The sequence below is a fragment of the Centrocercus urophasianus genome, unplaced genomic scaffold (genome assembly GCF_019232065.1).
Source record: "Centrocercus urophasianus isolate 14NV4802_14NV808 unplaced genomic scaffold, USGS_Curo_1.0 seq_53, whole genome shotgun sequence".
NCBI classification, from domain to species: domain Eukaryota; kingdom Metazoa; phylum Chordata; class Aves; order Galliformes; family Phasianidae; genus Centrocercus; species Centrocercus urophasianus.
In genome coordinates, this window is record NW_024885122.1 from 644586 (window position 1) to 666924 (window position 22339).

Below are 22339 nucleotides of genomic sequence, written 5' to 3' on the forward strand. Positions count from 1 at the left end.
GCGCCGCAGTCCGCCGCCGCCGTCCCCCGCGTCCGTGCGGCTCCGATGACGACGTCGCGGAATTCGCCGCGTTCCTGCCGCGGCTCTTCCCGGCGGGCGGCGCGGATGGCAGGGTGGTGGTGGGGATGGCGGGGTCCGCGGGGTCGGAGCCGCGAGTCGGAAAGAAACGCGCGCAGCCGCAGCGGGGCAAAGCGATACCGTCCGCCGGGGTCGCGGCGCAGGGGGCGCCGGGGCTGCCGTCCGCTCAGCCCCCGCACGGCCGGGCTGAGCCGGGAGGCTGGGCTGTGCTGTGCTGTGCCGTGCCAGCCGTCCGCTGGTGTTCCTCCGAACGCTGCCCCAAACCGACGCTAAAAAGCTGTGATGTATTTTCCTCTCTTCCCTCCCCCCACCCTCCCCACTTGAGAATTGCAGCAAATGCTTATGGACGCAGAGAACACAGGGAGAGGGGGTGGGGGGTTGCAGACCGCTTGCCGTGCTCACATGAAGTTTCCATAGGTGTGTGCTGGCCCCCAGCCCTGCCTGCAGCCAGCTGTGGGTGTCCGTGTCAGATGCAGTTGTTTATCCCTGACCCTTTTGCTTGCAGATCTTTGGCATCTGCTGCCTCTGTCTGTTCAGCTGCTGCGGGGTCAGTGGGGTTATTGCTGTTGCCAGCTGAGCTCCTCATCCTTCCCACAGTGGAAGATGTGTTGGTGCTGAGCTGATGGCACGGCTGTTGGTGCCTTCGTGCTTCTCCTTGTTTACCTCCTTCATGTGGGAGCATGGCTCTGCTGCTCTGCAGAGGAATTGTTGTTTGGGTCCAGCTGTTGAAGGATGAAGCAATAGCAGCACATTTTTGCTCTGGGAATAAATTATTCCTGGAGTATAGATAGGTTGTTTCTCTTGAGGCTTCTGGCCTTCAACTGGATTGCTTTTGCGTAGGGCTCCTTCCCCTCTTGTTTAGTGGAAAATTGACTCTTCCATTGTAAAGCTTAATGCTGCTGTCTGTTTGTTTTTGGAAAGCTAGTTCTTCCTATCACCCCTGAATCAGTACAGCTGCCTGGACTTGCGGGTCCTGCCGGAGTGCCAGGTGTGCTGCTGGGTTTTTTCCTCTGCAAAGGCAGGAGACACGAAGCAGCAGTGGGCTGCAGCTCTCTGGGTGCTGCCCCTTTAGCTCTTCTGGCTGTAAAGCTAGTGAGTAGTGGGGCTGCATCCTACCAGAATGTCTGCGGCACCCCATGTGGCAAAACCGACACTGTGTGTTGTTGTTCATCCAATAAAAGCCAAAGGCAGCAAGAACCTTTGGAGAAAGACTGATCCTTGTGGTTTGTTTTCACTTCAGGAAAGTCTGAAGACCATCCTGTGTCCATGGCTGTTGGTTTCTGTGTGTTGTCTCATTCCTCCAAACAGTGGCGTTGGACCCTCTGTGGGCTGCAGCCCGTTGCTGCAGGTGTGTTACAAATTAACCTGCGTGGATCTGCAGAATGGAGGCAGCTCTTGCACTGCTGCTCGGTGCTTTTGATGTGTGAGGAGTGTGCATCTCTTGCTGAAGGTGCCATTAGGTCCCATCATACCCGTTCTGTGTACTGCTGTCCGGTTGGGCAGCAAAAGCTGACTTAAGTTCCTGTCCCCATGCACTAGTTTCTCATTGGCAGCAGGAGGATGGCTCTGCCTGAGCTCATGGAGCAGCTGGCCTTGGCTATGCCAGCGTTAGCCCCAGTGCTCATTCCTAGTTCGGGGACTGCTGGTCTCCTGTGGCATAGTGAGCTCTCAGAGGAATCTCCTATTTTCCTGACTGCTTTCTGCTGTATTTCATTAACAGGAAGCAAAGCTTTACTGTTTTTTTTCCCTTCTAGATGTGCAATCTTGCAGTAATTTTTCAAGATTTACTCTTCCCTGAGATATATTTAATATTTTCTTCTTAAATGCTTCTCTGAAGACAATAAAGTTTTACAGGTGGGTAATAGAAAGCATTCCACATCATTGTTATTTCAGGAAGGGTTTGCACAAGCAGAAGGGCTTTGAGCAAGACAGCAAGGCTGAGCGCAGCCACTGGAGCCGTTGTTTTTCACATGAGGCTGTGCCATCCTGGCCTGTCTCAGGTTCATGGAGATAAGAGCACATCTCTTGCTCATGGGTGTGCAGGAGGAGCTGCTCTGTGGGGGAGGGAGCAGTCTGATCAGGCTCGCACCAGGAACGAGCCCCTAGTACAGGAATGTGGGCTTGATGTGCTGGGGCTGGAAAGCAGGCACGTGCAGGGAGCTGTAAGGAATCACTGGCAAATGCAGTGGCTGGATGTCACTGGGCTTTGTGGCAGCTGAGCAGGCTCATCCCAGTGGCTCGTGTAAGTAGCAGTGGAAAGGCTCCAGTCTTGTCCCATTCCCTGCTCGGGATGGCATTTGTCACTTTATCCGGGTCTGTGGGACCAGAAGCTGTTGTTGGGAGGCAAACAAAGCAAGGGTTGAGGTGAGTGATCTGCTCCTGGCTGAGCAGCGAGGCGCGGGCTTGGCGCGGTGGGTTCTCAGCATCCCAAAAGAATGGGACGACACAACTTCACCCTAGGAATGGTGGCAGTGCAGCAGTGCTGCTGCACCAGCCTGCAGCCCTGAACTCCAGTGCTCTGCAGGCAGGAGCCAGCAGGGAGCAACGGGGCTGTGGGGAATGGCCCAAACCAACAGCAGGCTTGGAGAAACGTGGTCTGTGAGTGTCTGCCTGTGACACGAGGAGGTTCTGATTTTGCTTTCTGTTATCTCAGGCTGGTGCAACATGTTTTCCGTGTGATAGGACAATGCCTTCAACTTTCCCTTATATGGGAAAATCTGGTATGCAGCCTAGTAACCCGCCGATGTGTGGCTGTTAATTTTTAGCATTGTTACAGTGGTGGTGGCCGGGCAGCCGAAGCAGCAGGCGATTCCTGGACCGGGGCAGGTCCTGAGGCCAGGCAGGGCTGTCTGGGGAGCACCCTGTGGGTGCTGCAGGAGGGACTGCCCGCGGTGGGGCTCCTGCTGCTGGTGCTGTGCCACTGGTGCTGCTGCAGATGTGCCAGGTTGGCGCCAGGAGGTCGGTGAGGTGCTCTGATTTTCCCCCTGGAGAGGAAGTGTTGCCTTGAGGTTAAGGGGTGCATGCTGTTCCTTGCTGCAGGCTGCTGCCTCTAGGGGATTCCCAGCCTGTAACAAGTACAGATTCTGTTCTAATGAGAGCAAAGCGCTCCTTTCCAGAGGAGAAAGCAAAAAGTGTGGGAACTGAGTGTCTGGTCCCTACTGGTTTGCAGTGCAGGTGCTGGAGGCTGCTCACAGAAGTGTGCTGGGCACGACCAGGGAGCACAGGCATTAACAAGACAAAGAGAGGTGTTGGCTTGGCCATGGAGTGCAACATCACATTTTCCAGCCCTGCTTTCCCTGCGAGGGATGCTGCTCAGTAGCAGTCTGGTGTTGTTATTAACAGCGTGTCTCATCACACACATTGCTTGGGATCCCTCATCCCTGCAGTCCTGCCTTTGCCCTGGCTTTGTGCAGTCCTGCTGCTGCACAAGTATAGGTTGTTTTATCTGCTCAGGCTTTGTTTTGCTTTTCAGCTGTATTTTTACTGATGAGATTAAGTTTTTGCCTCTTCTGTGCTGAAAGCAGGTGAAAGTGAAATTTGTAGATGCAAGATTTGCAGAAGACTTGTTCTTCCTCAGTGTTTTCCTGAAAGCGTGGGATCTGTGAGCCTGATTTTGCCTGAAGCAGGAGGAGGCAGTGCTGGACAGCCCGGAGGTACCCGGCCCCATGATGTGCAGCAGTAGAGCTGTAGGAGGAGCAAGGTATCTTGTGGGTTCAAATTGCAGCTGGGAAGCTCCTGCACAGAAGCACAGCTCTTGCTAGGAGGACACACAGGAATGTGCTCTGAGAGACCCTGGGGTGAAAGCCTTTGCAGGGAGGTGAGCTGGGCTGCAAAACCTCATGTTCTGCATGGAAAGTGTGCCTTGGATGATGGGAAGGGCTGCAGCTACAGCCCTGAGGATTGCAAAAGCTCTCCTAGGACATGAGAGCCCCCCAGGAGGAATCTCACTTTGTTTGTCTTTGAAGGAAAAAGCAGTAATTGAAGGACTGGCTACAAGGTGCTGCATGTTAGCAGCTGCTGCTGAGAGATTCGGTACCTTGGTATTGTCCCAGAAATACGCTTCTGTTGCATGGGCACTGTTGAGTTCCTTTCAAAAAAGTTTCATTTGCTAAAGCACCCATCAGCAGTCATGGAGGTAGGTAGTGAAGTTTTTTTACTTACTTTTCCTTTTTTACTTTACTTTACTTACTACGTTTGTTTCTGTTTTTCATTTTGTGCTGTAGCCTATGCCCAGTGCTCCTCTGTGAAGGTGACTCCCAGCATCAGTGGTGTGTTGGTGTGCGTTGTGCAGAACCAAGGGAGATGCCAAGTTACATGAGATGTTCACTTTTTCTTGCCTTGTAGGTAGCAGAAGTATTGCTTCTCTGAGAAGTATTAATGTCTTGCTATTTATATGCATTGAGGAAGAATTAAAGTCAGTCCTGGATGCAAGAATAAACATTAGTGCTTTGCTATGGATGTGCTGTGAAAGCTGGTATTTTTGTGTGAACTGCTGCCTTCTGAAGGATTTGCCTGCCGAGCACCTTTAACCCCAAGTGTTTCATCCTTTTTGGTTGAACTTGCAGTGGAGTTAAAATAAAATGAAGTGTGTAAAATGCTTCTTGATGGAAGATCTCACAGGAGCACTGTTCCTTGGCCACTTCTATATATGTGCATGGTGCACCCCGGCTGCGCCCAGCAGGACGGCGTGGCGGGCAGCCTGCAGCTCCTGCCTGTGTCTGTGTGCTCCTTTGCTGCTGCTCGTGGGCCAAGTCCTGTTCCTCAGAGATCTGTCAGTCCCCGTAGAGTGCCCCTCACCAAGGTATCTGAGCTCTTCCCAGCATGCACTTTCCTGCATGCATAAAGGCAGGATTCGCTTTCAGGGCAGACAGCAGACTGTGCCCCGTTTGTTCTCGGTGTGCGATGCTGCAGGCAGGCTGAGAGCAGCACGACCTGTGTGTGTGTGTGTGTGTGTGTGTGTGTGTGTGTGTGTGTGTGTGGAGGGGCCGAGGTTTGCGGTTCCCCCGATTCCTGCAGAGGTGGTTACAGATTTGTGGGCTGGGCCCTGTGCCTGCTCCACCTCCTTGCTGGAGGGCAGGACTTTCTGCCTGACAATAACAGGGCTGGAGCTGGGCCAAGTCCACATCACCCTTCTGGAACGAGGAGTGGGCTCCTGGGTCTGGGAGCCAGAGGCAGCAGTGGTCACTGTTGGAGCTGTCACAGCTGTTGTTCCATCCAGAGTGGCCTCTCCTGGAGCCCCCTGGCTATGTGTGGCTCTGTGTGTGTTTGAGGAGTGCAGCTGTGCCCACGTCTGGCAGGGCACAGAGGTCTGGCTCTGCAGGTGCTGCTCCTCAGCTCCTGGCCCGGCTCTGCCAGGTGAAGGGTGATGCTGGGGCTGAGGAGCTCGGGGCCCTGTGCCCAGTTCTGCGTGCTGCTCCTTCTGCCCTGCTCTGGGAGTGCAGAGTCTGTTGGAGCAGCACCACGTTTCTGGGCCTTGTGCGCTGCTTTCTCCAGGCACCTCTCAGCGAGGAAATGCAGGAGGTGTGAAGGCCTTGCTTCCAGATACCAGAAGATATCTGCTTCAGGAAAGGGTCAGAAATTAGTTGCTCATCCAGGTACTCGGGGAGAGGAGACCGCATTGATGTGGGCTGGTGAAGGTGGTAAGCGTGGGCTCTGAGGCAAGGCTGTGGGGCCATGCCACTGTGTCCAGAGGCTTCCTGCCTGCCCTTCATAGTGCTGCATGTCAGAGGAGATGGCAGTCGATGGGCAGAAGGGACAAGAGCGCGGTGGCACTGCAGGGCCACAATGCCACGTATGTGCCAGCTGGCAGGGGTGCTGCCTTCTGCGGCTGCGCCCTGGATGAGAGCAGCTCAGCTCCCTGTAGTCCTGTAGCAGCTCTGCTGTGCTGGAAGGAGAGCTGTGCTCAGAGCTCCTGGCTGTGAGTAGAATGAGGAACTACAAATGCAGTGCTCTGCGATGTTTCCAGGGCAAGTGGGCTGTGCTGTTTGTGGGCACATGCGGAACTCCAGCTGGGGCAGGAAGGGGCCGATCAGTGTGTGCTTCTGGTGGTGTTTTACTGGCCATGTGTTTGAGCAGGTCTTCAATAAGGGGTACTCAAGCGTATAAAGGAATTGTCTGTGGCTGAGGAGGTTTCTATGCCCTGTGCTGCTGAAATCCAGGCACTTGCACGGGAGAGACTGATGAATTTTTTTTGGCACTTCTGTCTTCCTCCTGGGCTAGAGTTCCTGGGATGGCGTAAAGGACACAAATGAGAGGAAGCATGGAGATGATTGAGAGGGATGTCAGCTTACAGATGGTGTCTGAACTCTGGAGACTGTTCTTCAAAGTAGATTAAGCTGAGATTGTGAAGAACTTGTATCCCAGAGGGTTATGATTTATAATCAGCTGAATCCCTTGGAGGTAAGCACCAGCTGAGTTACAGCTCTGGCAGGGCAGGGCAGAGCAGAGCAAAGCAGCTGGAGTGGAGGCGTGGATGCAGGCAGCACAGCCTGGAAGATGTTGGCCTTAGGACCGTGGGCAGCCTGGAAGAGTCACTTCAGCTTTGTGCTGGATCAGGAGAGTTTGCTATGTTTTGAATTCTCTCCTTGTTCTTTAAGTACTCGAGAAACAGCCCCGATGCTGCAACATGCAAGTTCTTGGGCCTGTAGAACAGCACATTTGTCTGTTGCTATTGTGGGCTGATGTTTGCCAGATTCTCTGAGGATGTATGGGCAGACCAGATGCTATGAGCTGTGGGACCCTCACTACAGCACGCAGCAAACCCTCAGGCCTTGGCTGTTCAGGACAGCACCTTGCTGGCTTTAGCAGAGTAGCAGGGTGTGGGCAGCCAGCCCCTGCCTGGGTGGGGGCCTGGGGCTGGTGCAGTCTCCTTGAATGCGGCAGCAGCAAGCTAGTAAGTGATGTCTGTGGGCTGTCGTGGTGGTGCTGGAGATGTCCTGTGCTAGGAGGTGTTCTGCTGAGGTCATTTCTGCTGCCCTTCCAACCTCTGCCCTCTGTGCAGGAGCACAGACCAAGCTGAGCAGTCTTTATCGCCTGGGTTTTGAGACGTGTGGGATGGGGCTGGCATTAAAGAGGGCTGCTCGCTCACCCAACACTAAGAACAGCTTGCAGGTCTTCAACATGAATTCAGGGCTGCCCTGCTCTGCCCACCACTGCCACAGCTTTCTAGTTCCCAAACCCTGGGACTGCAGTATGAGCCCTTATGCATGGCCTTGTTCTGCACCCTGCCTTTGGAAGGCGCAGGGAGAGCTTAAATCTGGCTACAGACAGCAGCAAACAGGACTGGGGGCCACCAGCGCTCAGGGCAGGTCTTGGGCATGGAGTTTCAGCTGGAGAAAACTGACAGAAACACCAGAAGGAGCAATCTTCAGAGGGACTGGGCTCTGCAGTGGGCTCGGTGTCAGTGTTTGGAGCTGCTGTGCCATCCCTGCTGGGGGTCTGCACTGCACTGTTAGACGTGCTCTTAATCCATCCACGCAGCTCAGACTCGAGGGGCATCGAAAGTGCTTGCTAGTCTTCTCGGCAGCCCTGCTGCAGAGGCTGATTTTTATCCCAGTTCTACAGTTGGAAAGCAGAGGCACAGAGGGCTCTGATTGCCTTTGAGGAGCAGGCTGCAATGTGGCAAAGCTGCTTTCTGACAGCTTGAGTTTGCTGTGCAGGATGTCAACAACAGCAAGAGTGGAGGATGTCTGCTTTCTGAAATGCCATCTCATTTTTTGACTGGCTGCCTTGGGATAGCTCTTAGGTGCGTGGCTCTGGGGCAGCAGCCTTACCAAGGGTTCTTAGAGCTGTGGCTGTTGAGACCTACTAGGTGAGCTGTCACACCTGCACACCTTCAGCACTAAGAAAGGTGCTGGGAGCTAAATTGTGTGCCTGGTGGCATCTATAGAGGCCCTGTAACTTTGAGGGTGGCCTTGGGCAGCTAACTGAAGCCTGAAAAGTGCTTGGAGTGAAAGATAAAAAGAATGAGGAAAATACATTGAGTGCATGGGCGCTTGTTTCTGCAGAAACCTCTCTGTCTCTCCTGGTAGTTAGAGAGCAGCAGGTGCTGGGCCTGCTGTAAGGAGCCTTTGAAGTGGCCAGCTGGAACCTCAGCCCAAAAATTCAGGCTTTTGTGGTGCTAATGGTAAGACTGGCTCCTCCTGTAGGAGCCAAGCCTGGGATCCCATCTCTGACTGGGGTTACCAGGCCGGCACTTCATGCATTCTTCCAGCATGAAGAGCATGTCCTTGGAGCTGCTACTTTGCCTCTGTCCACCTAAAATTCTATCAGGGCTGCGTTGTCAGGTGTGAGCTTTGACCCTTGGCTTCATGCAGCCTCCTTGGTGGCCTTTTCACATGCCCATTCCTTGGGCAGGTTTGTGTGCAGTCCCCCAGGAAGCAAGAGGAGATGCCTTCCTGCTGACCAGCCCTGCGGCTGCTGAGCATGGTGCCAGCTCCTGCAGCACAGGGCACCATGGGCTGCAGCGTGCTGCAGGCTGCTCAGCCACAGCATTTGGAGTAGGAAATGAAATCCTGAGAGCACGATGGAAGAAGTGGATCGGCTCCATGGTTGCTGGCATGTCTGTTCCCTGGGCACGTGATTCGTGTCCTTCCCTTGGCTCGCTGATGGACGTGCCTGGGCCTGTGAATAAGTGGAGGAAAAACATGGTGCTGGTGGCAGAGAAATGTCTAATTACGATTTGGCAGCCAGGGTAGCTTAGGGTTCATTTTGCCTATGTGGTGGCCTGGACTGAATGCCATACCAGTGTTTGTGTTTAATGGGGAGCGAAAGTCTGGAAGATGTTGTGCTTTGTGGTGGGCTTGGGCAGCGTGGTGATAGGAGCTGGAGCGTGGCACCCAGCTGCCTGCAGGCTGTCTGCAGGGAGCTGCACGCCCCGAGCTCCTGGCCCTGGCCGCGGGGCTGGGCAGGCTACTCCCACTCCCTTCTCTCCCTTGTCTGCACAGGTACAGAGCTGCAGGGCTTAGCTTTTGTTTTATTTTCCTTCTGCTTTTTTGCCCTGCTGATGCTGAGGATTAAAATCCACTGCCAGAGGCTTATGAGCAACTGTGCAGAGTGAGGCTCAGCCAGCTGGTCGGAGGGCACCAACCTCGTCCTGGGAAACCTGACCCACTCCCAGCTGCTTCCCAGTGCCAGGAGTGCAGCTGGCAGCAGGCACGTCCCTGCTCTGAACCACAGGCTGCTCAGAAAAGCACTGAGAGCTGTCGCTCAGCAGCTCCGGCTCCATCTCCCTCGCTTTGGCAGCTGTGTGCTCCTGTGGCTGCTGGCTGCCTGGGCAGTGCTGCTCTGGGCTCTGCTGTGTGCCTCCAGTGAACAAAACCGAGGGGGTTCTGGCAGTTATGCAGCTTTCCTTCCCCTTGTGCTGTTGGTTTCTGTTCGCTGCTATGCTTGCTGGAGTCTCTGCAAACCCTCTGTCCCCAGCCCCGTGGCACTGCATGTCTTTGAAGTAATGGCTGAAGGTCATTGTGGTTACAGTCGTGGGTTAGGAGCTGCATTTGAAAACTCTTAAAAGGAGCTCTTGCCATTTTTGCCATGTGAGCTTGATATGAGAGTCATGTAGCACAGCTGGCTGAAGGCTGCACCCACACTGAGTATGCTCCTGCTCGCTGTGTGCCAGTGCAGCATCTCGGAGCTGGGGAACTGGCACTGCCCCATGTGGGACATGGCTGCTGCTCCCAGACTGGGGGCTGCTTGGGGGCAGTGTGCTGCTGAACCAGCTTCTTTGGGGATGCTGCTGGGAGCCCTGTGCTGCTGTCAGCGTTGTGTTCCTTCTACCATGGAATGAGGAGGCCATGGCTGGTCCTTGACTGCCCTGTGGGGTGGGATGGAGCTAGGTGCACTGGGAAGGTGTGGCTGGTAAGACTGTCACATGCATAAGTACTATTTAATTCCCCCCAACCTTTTCTATTTATTTATTTTTTTTAAGCTAAAATATTCTAAGGACGGAAGGCTGCTGGGAGTGCAGCTCTGCCTGCCCTGGGGCTGGCCATGGTGCTCTGCTCTGCATGCCTGCCTTGGACATGTGTACACGCATGAGATGTGTTCCCACCTGGCTTCTGTTGCTCTCTGCCCTATCCTTTCTCCCCTCAGTGCTCTTCCGTGTGTCCCTGGACAGGCAGGCAGGGTCTGTGCCCCCATCCTGCTGGGGCCTTGGGAGCAGCGAGGGGACCTGGGGGCAGCTTTGATGCAAAGCACATTTGGCTGCACAGGAAGGTTGGGATGCTGGAGGGATCTGGATTTCTGCAGCTGTGTGCGCAGAGCTGGGAGGCTGCCTTGCTGTATCCTGTGCTTGGGAAGGAAAAAATGTATGCCAGAGCTGCCTTGCAGCAAACTCGCAGGCTCCCCAGCCCCCTGCCTTGCTGCTGCTGATTCTCTCTCACTAAACTACTGGGTTATTTTTAACTTGGAAGAATTACAACCCAAGATTCACATTCTCTCCCCCCAGCGGAGGGCTGGAGGCAGGATGTGGGGGAGGCACTGCGGAGGGCTGGGAACGCAGCTCACAGCCCCGCAGGATCTGTGCCATGGGCTCACGCCCTGGCAGCGCTCTGCCTGCTGGGCCCTGCATGGCGAGACCAAAGACTGCTCCCTGCCTGGGCTCTCAGCATGGCCAATGTGGAGCAGCTGCAGCCGCACAAGTCCTGCTGCAGTGGGCTGTGCGGAGTGAGCATGGTGTGGGGCTGCTGCTGCCACAGCCTGCAGACAGGAAGCTCCTGGCAGGGCTGGGCACTGCTGGAGCGTCCTATGGAGAAACTCTTGGGTACTGAGATGCTGCAGAGTGCTGTGCTGCCCAGCACAGGCAACTCTGCTGGGCCATGCCGAGCTGAGCCTGCTGGAGACTGGATGGGAGGAACTGGAAGAGATGTTGCTCCTTCCCCCTCCCCTAACTCTTAGGGGGTTTTGCAGGTGGGTAATGCATCAGCCCCACATCACTCAGTGAGCTGCCAGGTGAGCAGGAGCCCTCTCTTGTCTGACAGTAGGGAGATGCCTTCACAGAGCCTCTGCTCCAGGCAGCTTGCAGTGATGTAGCAGCTGGGTTTCTCTGGATAGTACCACAGATCCTTGGGCTGTGAGCTCCCAGAGCCCCACCAGCTGAGATGTGCTTAGGAACAGGGGCAGGTGAGGGAGTGAGAGCCAAACAGGAGCAGGCTGCTCTGAGAGTCCGTCTGTCGGCTCCTTGGTGACTTGGAGAAGGGTGCTGGTCAATCCAAGTGGTGGATGCAGGGCTGTGTAGGTCTGGAACTCTGCTCCTGCTCTGTCTCATGTGAACCCAAAAGTTTCCTCCTGCTGCCCATGTGTGGTGTGAGTATGTTGGGTAGGACAGGTGGCTGCTCCGTGCCTGGGCCTACTTGTCTACTGCAGAGGGCACAGAGTCCTGAGCTGTTCTGGCCAGTGTTAGTGCCTCAGCTCTGCAGAGGCGAAAGGCTGAGGCTGCACCTAAAGCCTGACCCTCACATAAAAACAATGTGGGCTGGCTGCAGTCCTTGAGCCCGGTCACTGCTGGCAGGATGGGACCCAGCCCTCCTGGCTCATCTCCTCTTTTCTTCCAAGCTGTGCCCAACCACTGAGGAGATGCACAGTTCTGTGGCAGAACAGAGCTGCTGCTGAACATCAGTGATTTCACAGCACGGCTGTGCCATTCTCATCTCTTCTTTGTCTTGCTGCCTCTACAGCTCGTCCTTCAGGGCTGAGTGCGATGTGCTGTGCCTGTTTGGGATCTGAATTTTCAAGGCATCCTTTTCATAATCAAAGCTGTGGGAGGGAGGAGAGGGAGAATCCACATGATGCTTCGGAAGCGAGGGAGGCTTGCACCCCCCATCTGGTGGGAAATGTCACAGGGATATGCAGGGGTGATGCTTCTCGCCGCCTCTGTGGCCATGGCCTTGGGCTGCTGCCTGCTTCTGCTCTGAGCCACTCCACATCATGGGAGCCTGGGGTGTGTTCCAGTGCTGGGTATCTCTAGAAAGTGAAAAGAGGAGGTTTTAGTGGGTGTGTGAGTGTTGCTAGCACCCATGGTGCCTTTCAGGAGGTGCCCTGTGAGCGCTGCCAGCGCCCAGAATCCCGTCTGCTGGCACACTTTGTGCTTCCCTTGTGAGGAGCTGCACACCCCTTTTGCTCTTCTGTCTGAAAAGGATCAACAGACTCTGGGGACCTGGTGCTTGGGTTGGTTTTTGTTATAACTGCATACGTTGTTTCCTGGTTGCAGCTTATTTCTGCAGATAAAAATCTGTTCTCTCTCCCCTTTGAAGTGGGAAACCACCTGCTCTTGCAGGCAGCTGAAAATGGTACTGTGCTGCAGGGATGTGTGTCTAATAAAGCAAAAATTTCTTGTCCATTCTCAATATGGAGCTTTCCTGGGAAAATGCCATTGCTTTCTGTAGACAGTGAGATCTCTGCTTTGTCTGAGTTTGCAGCCCTTGTGGCTGGGGATGGCAGGCACATGGCAGGGCTGTGCCCACACCTGCTGGGGGCAGCTCGGCTCCCTTGGCCACACCACAGGTGTGATTTCCCCGCAGGGAATGAAAGTTGCTCTTTGGATAAGTAAGTAAGGATAAAGTAAGGAGTAAAACTTTCTTTCTGGAGTGTCTCTATGGCAGGGGGCAGCTGATGCATCTGCTCCTGGCTTGCTCATTTGACCACAGGACTCTTAAAGGGGTACTGCTGAAAATGTGCAATGTGGGAAGAGAGCTGGAATTCTGAACTTGTGCTTAGCCTGTCTGAAGTTACTGTGGGGCCTGTCCTGGGTGCTGGGTGCTGTATGCCGGGGACGTGCCCAGCAGCCAGGACGGGCTGAGGGGTGCTGGGTGTATGTTGGGGAAGCGATGGGGCAGTGCTGTGCTCTGTGTTTCACTGCTCTGGTACTGTTTGCGGCTGTTGGGAATCGAGCCCCATGCTCCTGTGCCATGCGCGTGTCCTGCTGGCACCCTAAGGACTGCTGGGCTGAGCCCTGCCGCTCGATGTGATGTTGTGGGGGCACCTCTGGTGGGCGATGGGTATCCTGCTGATCAGAGGGCTTGCATCCCTTGGTTGGTTGGTTTTGGATGTGCTGTGAGATCAGCTGGAGTTCAGAAGTGAGAGCCCACCAGCAGCCTCCCAGATGAGAGCGACGTGGATGGTGCAGACTCATCCCCTCGCCTGCTCTTGGAATACATAACCTGTAGGCACAGTCATCTTCTGCTTGTTAACACATGCAATGTTCTGATCTCGTTGGCTGTGAAGATCATCAGACTTGTGGGCCAGTCTAATTACAGCTCATTCCCACAAGATACACTTTAATATAATTCCATCTTATGTGGTGTTGGTGCTTTGTGTGCTGGAGCTGCTCTGCACAGCTGGAATAATCCTTGTCTAGCTCTCACTGTTTTGCAGTGCAAATCTTTGCAGTGCCTCAGGCTGCCTTTTTTTTTGGTAGGGTTTCAATGCGAATGAATGTTGTTTTTGAGGAAGAAAAAGTCAGAATTTGATACTTTACCTGTCCTTGTAAAAATTCAGCCAGCATCAGCAAAGGATCAGTTTCTGAAAACAAACATTTGATTTAAAAAAAAAGCTGTTTGTTGCTGTGCTCTTATTCCCTTTGAATGAAGGTGGGCAGGATCCTGGTTCTAGGACTGCCTTGTGTTACCCTACATGGAGAAGTTGTCTTTTTTTCTGACCCGGCCCTGTTTTCCTGCTGAACTGTACTTGAGGACCCCCCTGGGCATTGCACAGGTGAAACACTTCTCTCTTCCCAGCATTTCAGGAGCCCACAGCTTGCTCTGGCAGCCCACTCCCAGGAGCTGAACAGCAGCTCTTGTCCTGCACTCCTGTCCCTTCGATGTGCCTCTGGAGCCATTTCACAGACTGAAGGCTACCCCCCCCCGGGGGGCTCCCAGCAGCCTTTCCCTTTGGCAGCTCCTTTCTCTATCCCAGCCCTGTCCCTGCCTTCTGGAGGAGGCAGCGAAGCCATTTCCAGCCCAGAGGTTTCTCCAAGCCCAGCTCTCTTTGCAGCTCCCACTTGGATTTGGCAGCCCATTTCTAGCCCCTCTCCAGTTGCTTCTCTGTGCTGTCCCTTTCTCTCAGTATTACCCTAACCCTAATTTTAAAGCCAGATCTTTTGAAGAGACTGCCACGCCAAGGTTATTCCCAAGCCATGGTCTCTTGACAGCCCGTTTCCACTTTCTGTCAGCCTTAGCCATAGCTCTCATTTTCCATCTGAGCGCTAGGTGTGAAAACCCAGATGGAAGTTGTCCCAGCCCAGCTCTTTTGGCAGCCCATTTCCAGCCATATTCCAGCTACAGCCGCAGCTCTGTGTCCCGACCACAGCACTCACCTTGCTCTCACTTTCCTGCAGAACAGCAGAAAAGGCTCCATGACCGTTGATGTGACAGTGACTTACACCCAGCCCAGCTCTCCTGGTAGCCCCTGCTTTGCTGTTGAAGCCCTAGTCCAGGCTCAGCTGTAAGCTCTATCTTCCATCATTCAACCTTAACTATTTTGTGGGAAGCTGTTGAGAAGACCCTTGCTCAAGCAAAGCTTTCTGCCAGTGCTGTGCTCCTGGCAGCCCTCAGCTCCCTCTGACAGCTCCTTCCCTTGCTTTCCTACCAGCCCGCAGCCCCAGTAGCCCATCTTCAGCTGAGCTGTAGGGACAGCCTCTGAGTGATTTCCTGGACTGATGCTTTCTCCCAACCCGGCTCTCTTGGCAGCTCCCAGGTACTTTTGCAGCAGCTTTCAGCCCTGCTCCTAGCACAGTTCTGCTTTTTTTTTTTTTTTTTTTTTTTTTTGACTCTGTGTCATCCTAACCAAATCTCAGGACTGAACGTTGGACCAGACCTTCCTTATGAACTGTTTCTGCGAGCCCAGGTCATTCCACAGCCCCCTCCTTTGTTCTGGTGAGTCCTTTCCAGCCTCATTCACGGTGCAGCTTTTGGCTTTCCCTCAGCCCAAAGGTGAATCTTATATCTGAACCTGAGGGCTGAGCAGGGGCTGCTGGAGGGAGGCTTCTCCCAGCTGCCTGCTTGGGCTGCTCCCACTTTACTTTGACGCCTAAAATGCCACATGTATATCTCTGGATATTTCTTTTTTAAACAAGTCAAAAACCCTTTGTTTCAGAATGGAGTCTCAGAGGGAACTGTGCATTGTGAACTCCTGTTTTTCCTCGTGCTCTTGGGGAGGTGCAGCTCAGAGCCTTCCTGCATGCAGGGCAATGAAGAATGCCTGTTGTTGTATGAAGGTGCCTCTGTCTGGGTTTGGATCCAGGCTTTGAGTCTGGGTGCTGCTGCTAGCATGCAGCAGGGTCAGGCAGGGCTTGTCCTGTACTGTAACAGCAGCTTGCAGTTCACCTGTCAGTGCTTGTGCAGCCTTCCCTGTAGTGTTCTTTTGGGCTTTTGAGTTATTCTGCAGCCATCCTTGATCGCCTTCTGGGGAGAGCCTCTGCCTGGGGTGCAGCCGGTGTCACTGAGCGAGGAAGAAGCTCCTGAGCTGGCATCATGTGTGGTCATAAAGAATGTCAACAGCTTCATGGGCATGATGGATTTTGCAACCCGTAAAGCAGTTTTAGAGCTCTCGCGTGGCTGTTAGAGGTGACCTGTGCAGGTTTCATGGCAGAGGAGCCAGAAGTGGGTTACAGAGGGTGAGGGGTGCGGGTGCAGGGCTGGCGCTGCCTGTGCTGGGGCCGGGTGCACCGCAGGTGCTCCAGGATGGTAGAGTGGGCACCAGGGGAACAGGATGGGCAAAGGGTGGAATATTTTGTTTTCCTCATGTGAAACTGCAGCATCCTGGGTGTGCTGGAAAATGGTTTCAGAAAAGCAACTCTCTCTTTGAAACACATTCATTTTCTTAGAGAGTGTGGCATGCTGAGAGCTCTCCCTCCTGCCTGTCCGTGGTGGGAGCACAATTGCCGTCCTCTGACCCAGCAAAGTGTACAGAAAGGCAAAGATGGCCCTGGAGTGATCTCCACAGCTGATGGAGCCGTTGAAGGAGGCAGCAGCTGAGCTGGGCACAGCACTGTGCTGCCCGTGAGCCTGGTCCCAGCCATGGTGCATCCCTCCTGCTCACAGGAGCTGTGCTGGAGCAGGGGTTGTGCAGGCTCTGTGCAGGCCTTGCTGGAGCGGCCTTTAAGCTCGCTGTCATGTGAGGTGATGAGTATTAGAAATTACTCTTCTGCAGTGAAATGAAGCACCTTCCATGCTGGAAGCAGGGCTGTGGGGTAACGCACAGTGCTGTTGGAGCTTCGTGTGCTGCTGTGCTGCCTCAGGACTTGTGCGGCCCGATGCAGCACGCGGCTTCCCGGCAGACCAGCGCAGCAGAAAAACGCCGCTTAACATGGCTGCAGACCATAGCAATGTGGTATGTAAATGAAATTCTTACTGAAGAACATTCCTTGTGAGTTTGTTATCCTTCAAGTTTCAAAATGAGACAAAAAATGTGCTTATTCCATAAAACTGCGGGACTGCTTTGGATGTGGACTTTGATGCTGCTCTGAAATACATTTGGACTTACTGAGATCTGTTTGGTGCTGAAGGAGGCCCTGAAGAGCTGCGTCTTCTGACACCAAGGCATCCTGCACTGGAGCACAGTCTCTGCATCCCCAGGATAAAGAAACGCCGCTAAGCCCTCCCAGATTTGCCCCGCTTGTTTTCAGGCAGCCTCACCGACACCTGTAAGCAACAAACGCACAGTGAAATTGCTGATTGCAAGCAGAGGTTTGCTGCGGAGGTCTGAGTGGAGAAAGGCCTTGTGCCTCATCATTTTCAGCTTCAGACGACTCTGGCTTGTGGCCAGCCTGGCTCTCAGTGCAGCCCCAGGCACACAGCATGGTGCTGGGAGCCGGTGCCCGTGGCTCCTCCTGGCTCTGTGGTGTGGCTGCTGACCAGTTTGGCACAGGATGATGCCAGAGCTGCAACCCGGGTAATTCCACGCGGCAGCTACTAACAGAGCTTCTGTTACTTGTCTGCTCAAACAACCACGTGCTTCACTTCTCTGGTTCAGAGCTGCTGTAGGAGCCAGAAAGGATGCACTGCCTGTGGAGCTGTGGAACCCTTGCCTGGCAAGTTTTGGCTCACTGGTGGAGTACTGCAGGGCTGAGGTGGGAGCTCCCCAAGGGCGGCAGCACAGAGCAACTGCAGGAGCTGTAGTGGTGCAGTGGGTGCTGCAGAGTGCAGCTCCTACTTCCAAGAGTGCCTGGGTGTTGGTTGGCATCTTTGCTGCTGCATGCAGGGATGGATGTTGGATACTGCTGAGTACCTGCTGCTCCAGAACATGCAAGCTCTGCTTTGCCCAGGTGCTTCTTATTCTCCTTCTGCAGGCTGGGTGCAGCAGTGTGCATCTCCTAACCGGACATCGAGTCATGTTGCTGCTGCATGTGAGAGTGGAGTGTGTTGCCCAGCCTGTGCATCGGTTGCAGATCGCACTTGGCGACGGGTGCGCGCTTGTGTGTGTTTTGTTTGCCCTGTGTGAGGCTGTCAGCAGATGGTGTTCAGTGGGCAGGAACCTGGGTGTGGAGACATTGTGTGGTAGAAAGTTTGGGAAGGCACTTTGGCAGTTGTGCCAGGATCCCCTCCTGTCATGCAGTGGGACATAGGCAATGGCAATCTGTCTGTCCGTCAGGTGCAGTCCTCGCAGCAGCCCCAGCAGCAGCTTTGGCTTTGTCCTAGTGAGTACTTGTGCTTCCTGGGGCTCTCCCTGCCTGCTGTGGTCTCCTAACATTGTTGTTCTGTGACTGTGGCAGCACAGATGTGTCAGCATGCTGTCTTGGTGCTGCACGGTGTGTCACAGCCAAGGCTCTGTACCCTGCAGGCAGCAGCCCGTGTGCCTTGTGAGTGTTGTGACAGGGTCTAGCCTGGGGCCTCACCCTGTTACCATTGTTGCCTTCCTCTCCAGACCTACCTGAGGTATTTCTGAAATGCGTGTTCAGTTTTCTTCAGTAGCTGTGCACAGTGTAGTGGGTTTTGGAGCAGGGAAGATATGTTTCTTTTTGGCTTTACAAATCTGGGCCATCTCCAGTTCTCCGTGCCTCTGCATTCAATGTATTTTCAACACTCCTTTTCACTTTCAGTGCTCATCTTGAGAATCTATTCTCCTGTTTCTAAGGGGCACTACCATGCAGGGATGTGCTCTGATGGAGCTGTGTGCACGGAGCTGAGAGGTGATCGCTCCCTGTACGAGCCAAAATAGGTTTGTGCTGGCAGATTGGAGGGCTGTGTGTGTCTGCAGGATGCTTGGAGCTCGTGAACCTCAGCCTCCGCACTGGGAAAGTCAGACCTTCAGCTGCAAAACAGAGCCCGGCCACTCATGCGAGGAGCCCAGAGAGGGGAAGGGCACACGGCCACTGCTTGGTCTTGGGGTGGTGTTGGCTCAGATGTGGAAATTGCCGATCGTGTTTCTGGTTTGTGCACAAATGCTTCAGCTCTTGGAGAGGCATAAGCAGGCGTGCCAGGAAGTGCAGGCGTGATGTGGGGTCAGACTGGTGTAAGGGATGTTGTGCTCTTGCAAAACAATAAGAATAAATACCAGGGAAGATGCTGGTAACCTGATGTGCCCCAAACTGTGTAACTGCAGACGTCACTGCTCGCAGCAGATACTTTGTAGAGGCTGTGCCACCGCGGGATGGGCTGCTCGCATAGAGGGTCAGCACAGCTCTTGGCGCCGCTTTGCTGCTCTCTTCAAATACAACCGGACAGCTTTGAGCGCCCGGCAGGACCTGCTGTGCCTGCTGCCTGGCCCGGGGTGGCCATGCCTGCTGGGCTGGTAGCACTGCTGTGGCACTCGTGGGCACAAAAGGCAGAAAAACTTGAGCGCAAAGTGAGAGCGGCCATTTGTGATGGTGGCAGTAAAGCTGAATCTAGTAGCCTGGAGCCCTTAGATGAGGCGTAGTGAGAACATGTTGATCTCCATATGAAAACCGTAAGCTCATTTAGAAAATTGGGCTGCCTCTTTTGAGATTAGAGTTTCTCTTTAATCTGCAAATTCTTAATTAGCATGGAAATGGCTAGCTAAATGGGGCTGGCAGCGTATACATCCGCATGCCGGAGTGGTGGTGCTCCTTGGCAGGTGGTGTGGTGAAGCTCCAAGGCCAGGCCAGGCGCTCAGGCAGCAGAAACTTTAGAGCATGAGGCCATGCACAGAGGTGGCCCTTACCTCCCCTCCAGTTTGGCCCTGGCAGGTGATGGTCCATGGGATTGTTACCAAAAACTGTAACCAGGAAAACTCTCCAAACCTAATGATAGTTTAGAAAGCTGACACTGGATTGTTACAGCGCTGGGTGCATGGGGATCTCGCCACAAAGCATGCACATCCCAGAGCTAAATCACCCTCATTATGTACATCTAAGTCTCTGAATTTAAGTCTTTGGTATCAGAACATTTGGAACATGTGTCGATGGCAGCTCCCTGGTGTTTGGACTCACACGTGGCTGCTGTGGCTCTGGTCAATGGCCAGCTCGCACAGCCAGGAGCGCATCATGCCCGTTGCTGCAGGACCCTGCGAGGAGCAAGGGGACAGACTCCTCAGTGGGCAGCTCTGAGTGTCAGGAGACCAAGCACCTCTGCTGATGCTGGCAGTGACTTTGCTGGGCTTTTCCTTATGCTGGAAGGGCTTTGCTCTTTGTCAGAGCTGATATCTCTGTTAAAGCTGTCTCCTCTGGGACTAATGAGCATCTCAGCTTTGATTTTCCAAGACACATGTATACACTGGCTTCAGTGCTGTGGAAATCAGCTGGGTGTTTTGTAGGGCTGGTATTGGGTATCTGCTGAAATCAAAAGCTAGGGCATAGCAGACCTGAGTGTGGGCTTGGGACTGTTCCTGAGCGTGCCATGGGCTTGGTCAGCACAGCTCTGTCCTGTGGCTGTGGCCTGTGGGGACAGCACCTGGGCTGTCTCCATGCCAAGGTGCGTGCCCCTCGTGCTTCGCAACATTGGTCACAGAGAAATATTCAGTGTCCCCTCCTGTTCCCGTGCCCATTCAGAGCCTGCCAGCAACAGGCCAGGCCCTTGCCGGCCACTGCTGTGTGCCAGTGCTGCTGGCTGTGGCCAGCACGGGGCTGGGCCGCTGCCATGCCTCCTGCTGCCCTCTGGGTTTGGGGCTGCCTGTGTTCTCCCATGCCATAGTGAGCTGCAGGAGTGCTTTTTCGTGCTAACTTTTCCCTGGGAAAAGTTGCTTGTGGAAACTGTGTGCGCGTATTGTGCATGCAGCAGAGTCTGCCTGCTCTCTGGGGAAATGAGACATCAGGAATGGGCAGCCCCAAGCTGTGCTGGGGTGATGCTGGAGGGGGGCTGGGCTAGTGGGAGGTCAAGGTTGATGGCAGCGGGGCCCAGCCTCCAGTTGGGCTCTGGAGCAGCCACTGACTATGTGGGCATCTTGCACGTCACTTCCTGGCATCCCCTTGCTCTCGTGTTCAGCTGTTGGCACTGCCTGTGTCTAAAGGAAGCTGTACAGAAATTGGAGATCGTGCTGGTACAACACTAAGCGTGTCTGATCCGTAATGTATCATGTTTGTTTTATTTAAATCAAAGAACATGAAGAGCAGGAAGAGAGTGCTAGTGCCTTCAAGAGTTGGAGAGCCCAAATCCATCTTCTGGGCTACCTTGAAAGAAAATCTGTGAAGGAGGAGCTGGGAAGCAGAGCGAGGACTAAAAGCATCTCCAGTCTGGGGATGTGGACCGGTACAGTTTGATGGTGAGGAGTGGTCAGCTGAGAGCCTTGGAGCCTCCTGCAGCTCAGAGGCCTCTGAAAGCTGAACCTATCACAGATTTTAGCATTTCTTGCTCTGAGCAAACCCTTGGGTTGGGGCTGCTCTTTACAGGATTCTTTTGAACTGCAATGGCTGCTCAGCGTGATACTTCTGCCTGAGCCTTCATGGGCAGCTCTGCATGTTTGCCCAGCCTCCTTGTCCTTGGGCCTTCTGGGCCATGTCTTGGTGGACATATGATTCTGACAGACTTGGCTGTAAGGCACGGAGAATTTCTGTACCATCCTCTCCAGATGTCATCAAAATCCTCACTGCTCAGCTGGTGGCACTTGGATGCCTTTACTGCCACCAAGCTTGACTTCCCCATGGTAAATACTGGCCTGGTCTTTGCTGCATAGCCAGGATGGGAATTGGAAGCCTTTGGTGGTTCTTCCTGGTGTGGCAGGGTTGAGCTGAGGAGTCTGGGAAGGACCAACATCACCACATGGGATTGATCTCCTTGGATGCCTCCCACATTGGGCTCTTGCTCTGGGAGGAGTCCCAGCAGACCAAAGGAGCGCAGTTGCTGTGGGTTTTGGTAATGTCTTTTGCCAGCTTGGAGCCCGTGCTGGGCAGGGAGGCTCAGCATGGGTGAGGGGAAGGATCAATGGTCTGTGGTGAGCCTGTGTACTGTACTGTGTGGAGTGGGGTTTGTGCTATATGGGAGGCAAATGAGACACATGCTTGTGGAATTTGTGTCTTAAATGCTTGTCAAATGTTTCTGGGCTCCTTGGCTCCCATTCCTGGTGCTGTGGGAGCAGACAACTGCTGGCCCTTCAGCAATGTCTGCTGGAGTGGGGGCTCCCACAAGGCCTGTCAGCTTTGCTGGAGCACCGTGGAAAGGCTGCGTTGGGAGGATGTGGAGCTGAAACTACGCTGTGTCCCCTTGACTGTCCCCATGGTGAGCAGCTCCAATCCAGGGAGAGCAACATGGAACTCAGGTGTGCTTCCTGCCTGCACCCAGCCGTGGGAACACAGGAGTAGCCCTGGCCCCCAGGCTTGCTGGGCTCCTGCATCCTCTCCAGGATTTCATGCTCCCTTTGGTGCAGCTTGGCACAGCCAGTTGGTTTGCTGCTTCGCTTTGCTGCTGCAGAGCTGGCAGCATTTGGCAGGTCTCTCAGGGCATGGTGTGGGGTTTGGGTGGTGGTGGTGGTGGTGGTGGTGGGGTAGGGGGCAATTCTGCAAGTCCCAGGTGCTCCATTTTGTGCTGGGACTTGAGAGTGAGGCTGGGTTTGGGTAGCACTGAGTGTTGCACAGGGTTGTGTGGCCGTTTCACTGCTGCCTTACTGCTCTAAGTGGGACTGGGGTTTGCTCAGCTTCTTAGGGGGGTGATGTGGAAGATTTTGAGTGCCTTGGGATCACCAGTCTTTTTATTGTCAATTTGTTGTTGTATTGTGTCTTACAGAAATAACATTCATCCCTGATTTGATGATAATGAAAATACAGAAAAAAGACAAGCAGGTTTGTGACCCTCTCTCCTTCTCCTAACTCAGCTGGTGAGGCGTCGGGAGCTTGTGCTGTATGGTATTGCAGTGGATGTGCTGTATGGTATTGCAGTGG

At 54.1% G+C, this 22339-nt stretch overlaps 1 protein-coding gene across 8 annotated transcripts in view; it reads left to right on the top strand.

The window, feature by feature from the left end:
* Positions 1 to 22339, top strand: part of CHD6 (chromodomain helicase DNA binding protein 6) — a 74214-nt gene that overhangs the window by 564 nt on the left and 51311 nt on the right. For 7 of the 8 annotated variants that reach the window (XM_042835454.1, XM_042835461.1, XM_042835456.1 and 4 more), the window contains exon 2: positions 22185 to 22240. The exons of the other annotated variant lie outside the window; for it this stretch is intronic. In XM_042835454.1, the coding sequence (XP_042691388.1) occupies positions 22208 to 22240 (33 nt within the window). In that variant the 5' untranslated portion in view covers positions 22185 to 22207. The remainder of the gene's footprint in view (positions 1 to 22184; positions 22241 to 22339) is intronic. 8 annotated transcript variants of the gene reach the window in all.